Below are 14,536 nucleotides of genomic sequence, written 5' to 3'. Positions count from 1 at the left end.
ACAGCAAAAGGGAGGTGGGGTGTCAGGAAGGCCTCTTGCCCTTCTTGCACAGGAACAGAATGCCACCAGGACTCAATGCCCCACTCCAACTCACTCATCGTCAATCTTTACTTGCACAACAAGAGAACTCAAAGGGCGGAAAGGGGTTTGGGACAGAGAAGAGACTGCCAAGTTTTCATCAAATCTTCTATCTCCAGACTTACTCGGCTGGTTAATCTTCCACGCCTTAGTTAATGAATTACTGAAATAAGATATGTACATTTATTATCGTTTCTCTACTATATCTCCTTAATCTAAAACATATATATTTATATATATACACATTTGTCTTATTTACATACTTGTCACTTTCTTGGCTCTTGCCACTCTTCTATTCTTTTGTTGTTTTTATTATGTTTGTTGATTTCTTTAATAAATTATTGCACACTTCTTTTCTCTCTATCTTGAAACACTGTTCTTTAAGCAGATTCTGTAATTTAACATATTATTATTACCTTCACAATTCTACTTTTATCTCTGCAAATTTTTTATTCGTTGTAGTAATACTTTACCCCTTAGTGTTTTCTTGTAAACTCTGTATTAGAATTCTCAACCTGTAGTCTCCTAATACTTGTACTTTATTTCTTTCTTCAGAATACTAAAGTCAGAGGAAAATACATCGAAGGACTCACTCTTTTACTCAGGTAAGTTCTAAGTGTTTCTTATTTACTCAAAAACGATGCAAATCTTTCTTTGTGAAATATCTTATGACTCAAGAAATATTTACTGAGACTTAGCTAGGAAATAATTATTAAACGTAACTGAAACATACTGCCAGTTCACAAAGCTCTCATTCAAATGCTGCTCGTACCTCCTTATAAATAATCGTTTCCTTGAACTATCGCAAAATTCATTCACTAATCCCACAAACACAACTGCGCATATGCCTCACAGTGTCTTCACGGAACTCTAATGGGTTTTCGAGTTACTGGGCAACTGCAACGGAAGACAAATACTACGCACAGACTCACTCAATGTGACAAGAACAACCTTACTTGGATTCTGCGGTCAGCAACAACTTCTGTACACTTTTCCTTCCTATGGTGCGGCGAAGCTAAACGATTATAGTAACGCGATTCGCTACCCTGACTAAACATTTGCGCCGCTTCTTGAGGAAGAGTCCTACTCTTCTGGAAACTCAGGTGAAGTGCAAGATTACAGAGGAGATGTTCCAAGATATTCAATTTGTGCCCTTCTGCATGAAACACTAGACGGCTGCACTAAAGATAGTTTGCTATCTTTGACTTTTTCCTGTACTTCCTTGTTTTGAAATTCACCCTTTTTCTAGAGTCATGGGATGTCTTTAAAGTGATGGCATTAACGGAAAACCTAGTAGTGTTAAGACTGTGACAGGTTCTGACAGGGGCGAGCCCTCGAGGGAGAAGCCCCTAAGTGAGAAAGCAGAGAAGGGTTTGGGGGTACAGAAGTACACGGGCTAGAGAGATAGAAACTGAAAACTGTGAGGGGATGTGAAAAACACGTGGAGGGAGACAGCTGGATATCACATGGCTTAACCAAAAAGAAAAATTGGACCTCAAAAGTAAGCAGTGGAGAGACGCAAGTAATCAGGCTATGCTTCAGTGGAGGTAGAAACACATGACGATGAAGTCCCCAAGAGGAACCTTCACTCTTCCGACCTCGCCCTGGCAGAGGTCCCCCGCATCCACCGAAGCAGAGCCGGAGGGAGAGCTTTCTCCTACACCGCCGCCACACCATGGAACACTCTCCCAGTTGAAATAAGACGCTCGACTACCCTACTCACCTTCAGACGGGCACTTAAGACCTGGATTTTCAACTGATCGGAGCTGCTAGACCTACCCCATCACCAGCGCCTTGAGACCCTCGCGTGTGAGTAGCGCGCTTCACCAACCCATGATTGATTGATTGAAGTCAACCAATGGGTGTGCTCCAAGCCCACTGTAAGCTGACAGTAGGTCTTTTCACAAATAGATACTTGTGTGGTCTGATAGCTGTCCTACAAAAGGGCCACTGCTGTGAAATGTCTATTCTGAAACATATAGTGGCTTAATTGTTTTTAAACTGTGAGAGAAGGAGATTTATTTTTTATGAGTGTACTATTAAAGTTGTACATTTACTCTCTGTGGTTGGTTTAGTAAGGAGATTTACCTTGTAAAAAATTATTTTACGTAGTAACCAAAAGATAGGTGTCTCCTCACATATTTCCTAGTAAAAATATCATCCATGTCCGTTAGGAGAATAGAGCAATAACAAATTGATCTGCACCTTCTCCCATTCCACAATACAGTTTATATTGCTCTTTCAAAAGATAGGTGTATTATGTTGGTTATGTGATCCAGAGGTTATTAGACATAAGGATTTTAGGAAGAAGAATTATGTTAGATGCATTCAACATTTGCCTTAAGCTTAACAATTTTAAACTAATGTTAGCTTCTCTTGAAAAGTATCCAAAATCACCACGATTTATCTTTGAGTCTTGTTCTTACAATCCTAGTAAAGGCTATATCCCTTTCCTCCTATAGAAAGGATCTTGCATTGCCGTGTCTCTAACCCTACCCTCCTCTTTCCCTCCTTCATTCTCTGTCTACTTCCCCTGCTCCTACCCCCCCCCACTCACCTTGCCTGCTTTTTCCCTTACCTGTATGTTCCTTTTTGTTTGTCTCAACCTTACTTGTCACTATGTTGCCATGCTCTAATAACTGTAACCTTTGTAAAGCTGTAACCTGCAATTATTGTCTGATCCTCATGTAAAGCGCTCTGATACCTCCGGGTCTAGCCAGCGCTATATAAAACCTTTAAGTAAATAAATAAATCACTGCATCTATTCTAGTCTTTGTTTCATTTTTGAAAATGTATATATCTACTGTTTTATCCCAATTAAATGTAGAACTCGAAAGACTGCCAAGCTGATTATTCGATTCTAGAATAGCCAGCAATGATTTATCTGGCTCTTAAACTATCAAAAGAATGTTGTTAGCAACTTTAGTTAACTCTAACATTTACATGGACTAATCCTATGAAGTCCTACCAGTCTATTTTTCAAATAATCCTTTCTGTGTGTACTGGGCTTCTCATGTGCAATCTTATTTGGTGAACCAAAGATTAGGCGGGCACATTCTCACTAGAGGTTTAGCGTCTAAAGTAAGGGCATTGTGCCAATCAAACCACAGATGTAGTGGGGCTTGGGTTTACTATAAAAATTAATAAAGGGTGTTTTTTAGATGGGCGTTGTTAATAATACAAGCAATAAAGTACACACTGTAATTGAAAGGTCACACTTTCCACTTGATAAATCATCATAACATACATACTTGTATATCCCTCGTGACATGTTTTCGATATATTTGGCTTTGTCCTGCACTCCACAGTGGTAGTGGTAAGTCTTGATACAAGCTTTAATTTCACATCCAATGGTGGCACCAAGTTGACTGCAAAGCGTACATTTCTATCACAGAAAAATAAAGACAAAAAAAATTCACAAATACAATAAAATCTGCTAACAACTAAAAGAAAAAATAAAGTTAAATACGTTGCTTCTGTAGCCTCTAGGAAAATGGGGAACAAGAAATGCAATGTATGCAAGGAGAAAGATCTTTGTAAATGCATATTATAAAGAGAACCACAGTTAGTTCTACCTTAACAATAAATAGCACTCATTCCCAATTGAAGAAAAAGGAAAGGAAAATGCTACTTACTAGTATGCATCTGTTCTTGGCATGAGGAGCTGTAGATTCATATACTTGTGCATAGATCGCCATCTAGTGGTGGGCTCGGATGTTTGTACTTTGTTTTTGTCTTCGAAGAAGTCTTTGTAGTCACGAGATAGGTGACTCCTCCTTATGGTGATAGTGCACATGGGCATTGCCTCCATCTCCTGATTGTTTGCCATGAAGGGTTATGATGGAGTTAGTAAGAAATAGAAAGAGATGTCCATATGTGATGTATCTAAGTAAGATAGTAGTAGTGCAACAGATAAGTGGTATCCGGGGAGGCGGGTGGGCGTATATGAATCTACAGTCCTACGTACCAAGAACAGATGCATACTGGTAAGTAGCATTTTCCGTTTGAGGCATATGAACTGTAGATTATATACTTGTGCATAGTCTATACCGCATTTTTCTCCTCAGCGGTGGCTACCTGTATATGTTGCAGTGGTCTGAAAAAGTGTTCTTAATACAACATGACCCACACCAGCTTGTTGTTTTGCTGCACATCTACACAATAGTGTTTTGTGAAAGTGTGCGGTGTAGATCAAGTTGCTGCTTTGCAGATGTCATCTAGGGGAATGCACCCTAAGAATGCCATAGAAGCCCCTAGTTTACATGTGGAATGAGCTCTAGAGGGAATGGTTAATGTGCGTTTGGCTTTAAGATAGCATACTTGGATGCTTTTAACAATCCACCTTGCAATCCCTGCGTATGAAATGGGATTTCCCTTATGAGGTAGGGAGAAAGCCACAAAGAGTTGTTTAGTCTTTCTAACGGATTTTGTTCTTTCAATATAGTAGAGTATTGCTCTTTAAATGTCTAGCGTGTCAAGAGCCCGTTCTGCCACTGAGTCTAGAAGAGGGAAAAAAACTGGGAGTGCAACAGACTGGTTAAGATGGAAGGCAGAAACTACTTTAAAAATGTAGGTTAGTCCTAAGAACCACTTTGTTATGATGGATTTGCAAAAATGGTTCTTATATGGTTAATGCCTGGAGTTCACTAACTCGCCTAAGAGATGTGATGGCAATCAGGAAGGTTACTTTCCAAGCGAGGAACTGAAATTCGCATTTGTGCAGAGTTTCAAAAGGGGGACCCATGAGTCTGGTAAGGACAATATTTAAATTCCATACTGGAGAGGGTGAAATTATTCTTTTAAGTCCTTCCATAAATGCTTTGATAGCGGGTACTCTAAACAAAGACAAGTGTTGTCTGTTTTGAAGATAAGCTGCTATTGCAGCGAGATGTAGTCTTATGGATGTATATGCTAGGTTACATTGTTGTAGGTGCAAGAGATAACAGATAATGTTTTGAATAGAAGAATCTAGTGGATTGATTTTGTTATTTGTACAGTAAATTACAAATTGCTTCCACTTTCCGGCGTAGCATGCTCTGGTGGTAGTACGTCTAGCCTCTTTAATGATGTTCATGCAGCCAGGAGAGAGATTGAGGTAGCCAAACTCGAAGACTTCAGGTGCCAGATCGCAAGGTTGAGTTGATTGGGATCTGGATGCCTTATCTTTCCATGGTACTGAGTGAGAAGCTTAGGTGAGTGGCGTAGCTACTTATAGTTTCAAGAGGGCTGTGAACCATGGTTGTCGGCCCCATGTTGGAGCGAGGATCATTGTGAGGGAATGCTGTTTGAGCTTCCGAACCACTAGCAGAATGAGCGGGAGAGGCAGAAAACTGTAAGCAAATTTGCCTGACCAGTTCATCCATAGCGCATTGCCTTTGGACAATGGGTGTGGATACCTGGATGCGAAGCTTGGGCCTTTTGTGTTTTGGTGTGTGGTGAACAGATCTATTTCTGGGTGGCCCCACATGTGAAATAATGGAAGAAGAACTTGAGTATGAAGTTCCCATTCGTAAATCTGCTGTCTTTGACGACTGAGCAGATCTGCAATCTGATTGTGTACTCCTGGGAGGGGTTCCGCAAGGAGATATATGTTGTGCAGAATGGCCCATCTCCATATGCTTTGAGCTAGGTGTGAAATCTGCAGAGAGTGTGCGCCCCCCCCCCCCCCGTTTTTGTATGTAGTACATTTCTGTCATGTTGTCTGTACGGACCAGGACACCTTTGCCTACTAGATGGAGTTGAAAGGACCTTAACGCTAGGACAATTGCCAACAGTTCCAGGTAATTTATGTGGAATTGTTTTTGTTGAGGGGTCCAGATGACCTGAATGGTATGGTTTAAGATGAGCTCCCCAACCGGTGAGCAATGCGTCTGTTGTTAGCACTATCTGTGGAACGACTGCCCTTTGGAGAGATTTTGTGTGTTCTACTACTGCAGAGAGCGATGTGTGCGGCCGTCCACCAACACCAAATCTGTTAGCTGACCTTGAGCCTGGTTCCACTGACGTCCAACACACTCCCTGTAAGGGACACATTTGCAGTCTTGCAGAAGGGACAATGAGAATGCAAGAGGCCATCATCCTGATTATCTGCATGAACACTTGAGCTGGTATTGAGTGTTGAGGCTGACATTTTGATGTTAGAGCTTGCATGTTGCTTATCCTGACTGGGTTGGGGTATGCTAGAGCTTTTGAGGTGTATTTTGTAGCTCCTAGATATTGTTGTGTGTTGGACGGTTGTAGGTGGGATTTGGTGAGGTTCACCGTGAATCCCAAGTCGTGAAGCAACTGGATTGCTTTGTGTGTGTGTGTTGCACACAGCTGCTGTGTGACTTGGCTTTTATGAGCCAGTCGTCCAGATAAGGGAACACGTGAATATGGTGTCTTTGTGTGTGAGCCGCCACTACTGTAAGGCACTTGGTGAAGAGTTGGGGTGCTTTTGTCACTCTGAACGGGAGGACTTTGAATTGGTAGTGTTGACCGTCTACCACAAATCTGAGATATTTCCTGTGAGCGGGGTGAATGGGAATATGAAAGTAGGCGTCCTTTAAATTCAGAGTGGAGAGAAAGTTGCCCTGTTGAAGCAGAGGGAGCACCTGTTAGAGAATGACCATGTGGAAGTGGTCTGACTGAATGTAGAGGTTTAACGGTCTGAGGTCCAGTGTCGGCCTGAGAGAGCCATCCTCTTTTGGAGTTAGAACATAGAGGGAGTAAACCCCTGTGCCTTGATGAGGCAAGGGGACTTGTTCTATTGCATGTTTTTGTAATAGAGAGAGTACCTCTTGTTTTAGAAGAATCAGATGTTCCGCGGACATTGGCCGTTGTTTGGGAGGGATATTTGGGGGAGTGGAGGGGAGTTCCAGGCAATAACCATACTGGATAATTTGTCTTACTCACTTGTCTGTTGTAATGGAATTCCAGACAGGTAGGAACTGTGAGATACGTCCCCCGACAGGAGTGGGATGATCCGTGGGAAGTAAAGGGAAGTCACTGCTTGGGGGTAGGGGAGTTGCTGGTATTGTTACCGCAACATCTTCCCTTTCCTTGGTTACCTCTGTCCCCTCCTCAAAAATATCCTCTGGTGGAGGTAGCTTGATTGGGACTTTTATATGATGAAGAGGGATGTTCTGAGCCAATAGTTTTGGAGCCAGCCCTGTAAAAGGAGCGACAAAATGAACCTCTAGGGGAAGGTAATTGCAAAAGGCTGATTAAGAATAGTGGGTTGCACCTCCTGCTTGAATCCGGAGATTCGGAGCCAAGCGGGCCTGCGTAGTAAAACGCTGGTATTAATAGCACGAGATGCTGTATCAGCTGCATCGAGTGCACATTTGATAGATGTGTTGGTTATTAATTTATGCTCATGTATAAAATCATTAGCTTGTCTTTATATTGGTCTGGTCAGGAAGATGTTGCATAAGCTTTTCAAGCTCATCATAGTGAGCTCTGTCATATATGGCCAATAAAGCTTGGGTATTGGCAATCCGCCAATGATTTGCAGCCTGTGACGCGATATGTTTCCTGGATGAGTCTATGAGTTTTGATTCCTTGTCAGGAGGAGGGGCGTCGCATGTGCTTTGTGAATTAGCCTTCTTCCGTGCATTAGACACCACAAGAAAATCTAAAGGGACCTGACCTCTGATGTACACTAGGTATTTGGAAGCTGCCTTATATCTTTTGTCTACACTGGTGTTAAGGCTGTGACAGGGTCTTTAAACAGTTCTGGTGCACGTTTTAGCATGACTTGGCATTGGCACGGTGTGTGTGGATTTTTGTGAGGGTGCAAATGTTTCCTAATAAAAAGTCTTCCTCTAAGGGACCAGAGTGTAATTGTAATTGTACCCCGTGGTATTGAGCAGCTCTATTAATTAGTTGCGCTATCCTAATATCGTCATCTGGTGGTGATGGCCTAGAGGGATAGAGGTCCGGGTCATTGTGTGGATCGGGATCAGCATTGTAACCACCCCAAGGATCTGTATCATGTGGGATGGTATGTGCGTCATCATCCCGATCTGGATCTCCATTCCCATCCCCATCCCCATCAGTATAATCATCTTCATCATCCTGTGGTTGAGGGGAAAATGTATGTTGTGGGGAGTGTGCTGGAGAAATTAGCAAATTAGGATCAGCTGGAAATGGGTATTTCAGAGTGTTCTGAAGTGTCCCGTTTCCTCTTTTTAGGAGGCTTGGCAACAACCTTATCGGTGTCTTGGTCAATGTTTTTTGCTTTGGATCCGAAAAATCTGGCACAGACTGTTGTTTGGGTACAATGTTCTTTTTCGGTGCCGAACACTTAGGGTCAGAATGTTCTTTTGACTTTGTCTCTGTAGCTTACTGCGGGGTCTTGGGCTCTTTAGCTTTCGGTATAGGAGTTTGCGGCTCCAAGACCTTTTTCGGCTCCAAATGATTGTCCTTAGTTTGTTTAGACGCAGGGGGCTTTGGCATCGAGGCTGTTTTTGGTGCCGACGAAGAAGGGTGTAGCACATATTTGGTTTTGGGCATCGGTGCCAAAGGTGAATTGTCGGCAACAGAACGGGGTTGGCTCAAGCCCAAGCCGGAAGGCTTTTCTTTCGGTTTCATAGCCGGGGCAGAGGGCGGGCGTCTGTAATAGGTTGCTGGTGTCGACCTGAGCCAGAGGGCGAAGGTGTTACCGGAGCCTTTTGTTTGGGTTTGGTTAGGAAAGGGGTCTCGGTACTCGCGGACCGCTGAGCTGGGGTGACTGTCTCGTCTTCGATGTCAGAGTCATCGGCTTTGGAGACTGAGATCTTTCCTTCATCAGCTTCGTGTTCTGGTTGGACATTGGGCTATGCTCTGAAGATGTCCGGAATCGAGCTGCTTCCGCAGGACATTTTGTGACGTCGTGCCCGATGGTCGCGGATGGTTTTCTTCGACCTGTTAGATGCACAGACCTGGGGTTCTTGTCCTCGTGCTCTGGGGAGAGGCAGAGATTACAAACCTGGTGTAAGTCCATGTGTGGGCACATAGCACCACACACAGGGCATTTTTTAAAAGGAGTCCTTTCCATTGACAGCTGGCGTGGTCGGCACGGATAGGCCCAGCGGCCCGCGTCGATGACTATATATTTTTCGAAGATGCGTGTCGAAAGGGAAATGCGAATGAGACAATACCATTGAGTGGTGAGGGATTGCGCATCGAAGGGTGTTCAAGAACGACACCGACCTGGAGAGCAGCAAATCCTATCCGGACCTGATAGTGGAAAAAACCAACCTGGAGATGGAGTTGATGCCCATGCTCGCTATCACCATAAGGAGGAGTCACCTATCTTGTGACTACAAAGACTTCTTCGTAGACCAAAACAAAGTGCAAACATCCAAGCCAAACACCAGATGGCGATCTATGCACAAGTATATGATCTACAGCTAATATGCCTCGAACACAAAAAAAAAGTTTTGTATGTATTATTCTTTTGCTACATTTGGTCTATGTAGACTAATGGCATAGCTTTAAGTGCCCTTTAAATGCCATCAACCCAGTAACTGCAGTTCTTGAAATATGTTATGCTTTCCTTTTTGTTATATGTTTGATATTTTTAATTTTAATTTTGTTCTTAGCTTCAATTGGTAGCATGTAATGTACAATCCAGAGAAAAAGAGGTCTAAACTTTGAAATGTCTACATAACTACTGAGCACCAAGAGGGGCCAAATGATGGACTGTATGACCAAAAGGGACTAAAAAAAAACCTATAACTTGTTTTTACTCTAATGTCCTAAGACCATCAGCTTCAGAGATGTGACATATACCTTAAATATGGGTGAGGACAATTACGACATCTAGCACGAAGTTAGCCAGATTTAATGGGCATTTCCTAACAAAATAGGGCATTAGACCAGAGCTAACATCTATCACAGTTTTTACAAGTGTGTGGTGTAACAGATGTGTCACCTCTCAAATGGCATTCCTTAGATCCCCAGCCATTGCCAGTGAAGTCGGTCTATAAGTTATGTTCTACATGAAACGTACTCTCCTGAAGCACGTGCAAAATGTCATATCCATGAATTAACATTTTAACTAATATAAAATCAAGTCATATGTTTATATACTACCAAAGTCTCTAGGTCATCCTAGAGACTTCTCAACACGAGAACATCAAATTGCATAAATGCAGGATAATTGTCTAGGCCACTAATGAATTCTTAGGACCATCTTTAGATATAAGCGTGAAACCCCCTGGCAAATAGTTCCATAAAAAAATGTGTTAATCCAAAAAACTCGACTAGTATAAAGGTGGGACTAGAACCCATGTAAATGGCGAATTTATTATAAGGAATGAGCATTCAGAGCACTTGAGTCGCATTTCTAAAAAACTCTAATTCCCAGAATTCCTTGTTCAGACTCGCATCCAGAAAAAGCACCTAACAAACGCGAGATTACGCGAGTAAACACCGTTCAGATGAGAGAATCGGCGCCCGTTTGAGAGACCATTACAGACTTCTTTGTGAGAGTTTAAAGTAAGAAAAACCATTTACCGGTGCTAGTTAAGGCAATATCGGCCACATAGACAAGTTCGATAGGGGCATTTAACTAACTAAAAGCCCTCCCTAGCAACAAGGAATCCACACTCGACATTGTTTTTAGAGCGGGGCATAGAGGAACACGCCTTCGCGAAATGGACAAGATACACACATTTTACAGGGATTCTTAGTAAAGATGAATAACAAAGGGATTTAAACTCGTTTTTTGTATAAAATGGAGCACTATAGAGTATGGGACTACAATATTGGCTATATACACACAAGTCCCTTTTCAAATAGGAAGTTTTTTTGAACAACATGGGATTTAAACTCGGCTTTCTTCCATAGACAACTGAATAATTAAACCCTGGACAGAGGAGTCACCACCAGTGAATACAGATCAAGATCAGGTACCAGATATATTTTAACTATGCGGTAGAGCAACTTTTAAGGGCATTCTAATTTTATGCTCACGCGACTCAAATTGCTTTGCAGATTTATTCCAAACACACCTGGAGTTGGGTTCACAATTAGGCGCTTTGCGCCCACCTTCACAAGTAAGAATTTGTAGATATAGGGTGTTTGGGTCCAACAAATGGCTTAAGAAAAGACCACTCTAAGACTAGTTTATGTATCTCTGTTTTCAGAAGATAAAAGAGGAAGGTTTATATGATTCCATTCGACTGTACGAGATGGTAAGACTATAAGTGCAACAGAGTGGGTGCTAATGGACAAACACATAGAGGATATATAGTAAGACAAGATTGTTTTTCATGTCTTTCAGAAATTTTTGGTCCTGAAGAGAATCCTCTCAAAGGAAGGGATTCGAAAAGCGTAGACCAATCAAAAGAGAAAAAAATCTGTTTAAGACCTGATTTTGTCTCAGATTGTGTTGATGGCGTTGTTCTCATAGTTGTTTCTTTGTTTTTGTAAATTGTTTGAACTAGTGTCTTTCCAGTAAAAGATTCTGTTGAGGCACCCCAGGGTGGGTTTTCGTGTGAAAGTGGTATGAATGTGGTGATTAGCTGTAAATGAGTATGAAACAGGAACAGAGTGTGTGATGTGCAGGGAGTGTGTGTACGAGTATGCATGAAGGGGAATTCCAATTGGGCTTCCAAAGGTTATAGTAAGGGGGGGATGGTCTTTAGGTTAAGAAAATGAAGTATTTATAACTTGAGATGTTGTGATAAAAAATAGATGTAAATTGGTGAAAACAAAGTTTTGATTAAATCAAACTGAAAAAGTGGTTACAATAGCATTTGTTTGATTCATTGCTTCTTGGATAAATAGCAAAAGAAAGGTGCAGCACTGGCATTGTGTTTTGCTAATTATAAAGTAAATTTCAACATGTATACAGGCTTATTCACACTCATGATCCAAAACATGTTATTTATTAAGGTAATTTTTCGATTCACCTTATAACTTGCCAAATCCTTCTTAACAAGTACGTGAACTCCAAATAGACTGCATCTCATATACACCTGTACAAAACTGTAATCATGAATCTATAAAACAATACACCCAATAAGAGATTGTAAGTAAAATAAATGGTGGTTTAATTACAAACCTGCTTTGGATAAACAGATCAAACTAATATCCTGCCTAAGGTTGATACGTTCGGATTATTGCCTTTTAAATCGATAATTTCATGTAGGACACTTGGGTGCTCTTGGTACACTTCGCCGGAATCACGGACGTAACGCAATGTGGGTATCTTTTTGAGGAATACAGGTTTAACTTAAGTACCGTTTAATGTTACGTCTAATACTGTTTCATCATCAAAGATTGGTTTTATTTAGTGGTTTGCTACCCCAATCAGTATACTTTTAGTTCCGTAAGATCAAGGTACGGAATTAGAGATGGAACACGTTTTTAGCCGTACAGTGTATGTAAACAGAGATAAAATGGCGGCCAAGGTACACGCCGCCGAGAGCATACGATTATCGGGACGCGGTAATCCGGACAGGTAAGACGGGAAGACTGCCCACTCGAATTATGGGATATGAAATCCGTACGTGTAAATATTGGGCCGGTTTCTTAGGGGTTCGTAGGGTATTGTTCGTTGGAGAACTTTACGTCTATCCCTGTTGTCATATTTTCGGGGTTGATGAATGTCCTGTTACTTACGTTGAGTGAAATGTAGAGTGTTCTTGTACAATCTACGATACCATTACTCCTAGTGTTAATATATACAGGAGTTAGAATACATGTGACTACTGACAATATTGACTAAATAGTCACATGATTGTAACACGCTGCTTATTATGTGTTTTATGTGGTTTCCCTAGGTCACAAACTTGTGATTTCCTTATTGCACATCAGGTACTCGAACTTTACAGGACTCAGACGCTTTGTGGTTGTTTATCGTACATAACTAAGTATTTATCGAAATATAGGTAAGACTTCTTCTTTGTTTATTGAATTTGGACAGGAGATAAACGCAATGTTGGCAATTATTTTACTTACAATCTCTTATTGAGTGTTTTGTTTTTATAGATTCATGATTACAGTTTTGTACAGGTGTATAGGAGATACAGTCTATTAGGAGTTCACATACTTGTTAAGAAGGATTTGGCAAGTTTAAAGGTGAATAGAAAAATTACCTTAATAGATAATATGTTTTGGGTCATGAATATGAATAAGCCTGTATACATGTTGGAATCTACTTTATAACATGGGTTGTTTATACATTTAGAACTTTGGAGTTCTGTTTTCTTCAACCGGGGAATCCTACCGTATGGACTTTATGGGAAGGTTATGAGTAGGCAGATTTACATTATAGGGTGATTATACCCTTTTCGTTATTTGCCTTGGTGATAAGGGTCAAATAGCTCTGCAGCTCTTGTATGAGCACAGACTTGGTCACATCTTTTTCTCATGAGAATTTTACTCTAATCACAATTTGGTGATGGTGGTGGCTTTCTGCTTATCACTGAAAGCTTTGACTTTTCCGCTCTACAGTTTTAATTTTGCTAATACATTAGTAATGTTTGCTTTTCTTGGGATTAAAGCACTGAAGAAGTCTATTGTGCATTATACTGCATAACGAAACACGTGTTGGCTGTCGTTCGGCAATGAGAACCTAAGACCAAGCTATGTTCTGAAATTCCATCTTGGCTGCAATGGAGACGTAATATATTAGAATAAAGAATTTGAACTTGGATCAAGAGTTTCTTGGATATTTTGGACTATATAAATATTAAGTGTGTCCTCAGGGTGACCTTTATAGATCCTTATTATACCTGGAGCAAACGTTTAGTTTATTAAATCAAACCAAATAGTTTTTTTTGTACAGCAGGAATGCTGAACTCACATATTGGAAGGTGCTCTCATATGTGATAATGAAGAAAAAACAAGTTACTTACCTGTACACTGTGGTTCTCCAGTGTTGATATCTTTTATAGATTTGCGTGCTTAAATCTTCCCCGTCGTCACGGTGGGAGTCCCAGGGTACCAGTAAAATAGCAGTAAAAAGGTTAATCTCCCTTGAAAATCAATAGCATGATAACCTCATTAAAGAACATCCAAACTGGAGCCAATCACATCACAGGCCCAGAGTATCCTTCACCTGCAGGCCCACTATATCTCAGATTTCGCGCAAATGTGTAGTTAGTAAAACAATAGAGATATGGGGGAGGACGGAGTACTGCAAAGGAATCCATAAAAGATAACACTGGAGAACCACAGTGTACAGGTAAGTAACGTATTTTTTCACCAGTATTGTATCTTTTATAGATTCACATGCTTGAATCAGAATAGCAAGCATTACATAATGGTTAAACGAGGTGGGATAAACAGGTGAACCATCCCTAATGAGACCATAGTATTATAACCAGAATCGCACACAAGTAACATAGTATCTACATATATAAAATATAATACCAATCCATCCTGTGTTAGAGATTTATAGTATGAAGGTGCTAGGTGCCTGTTTGTATGACTCAGAGTTGTGGGGTTTTGCCAACTTGAACATTTTGTCTACTGCTGAGAA

The 14,536-nt window shown here is 41.0% G+C and overlaps 1 protein-coding gene across 7 annotated transcripts in view; it reads right to left on the bottom strand.

Annotated features, from left to right (window-relative positions):
- Window positions 1–14,536, bottom strand: part of PHF6 (PHD finger protein 6) — a 467,171-nt gene that overhangs the window by 98,652 nt on the left and 353,983 nt on the right. For 6 of the 7 annotated variants that reach the window (XM_078688560.1, XM_078688565.1, XM_078688561.1 and 3 more), the window contains exon 10: window positions 3,330–3,463. In XM_078688560.1, the coding sequence (XP_078544686.1) occupies window positions 3,330–3,463 (134 nt within the window). Of the gene's footprint in view, window positions 1–341; window positions 470–3,329; window positions 3,464–14,536 lie in introns of all 7 variants that reach the window. The other variant, XR_013610659.1, reaches the window with a different exon arrangement.

This window comes from Lissotriton helveticus, chromosome 4_1 (assembly GCF_964261635.1).
Source record: "Lissotriton helveticus chromosome 4_1, aLisHel1.1, whole genome shotgun sequence".
In the NCBI taxonomy this organism is placed as follows: Eukaryota; Metazoa; Chordata; class Amphibia; order Caudata; family Salamandridae; genus Lissotriton; species Lissotriton helveticus.
This window is presented reverse-complemented; position numbering and strand designations above follow the sequence as displayed.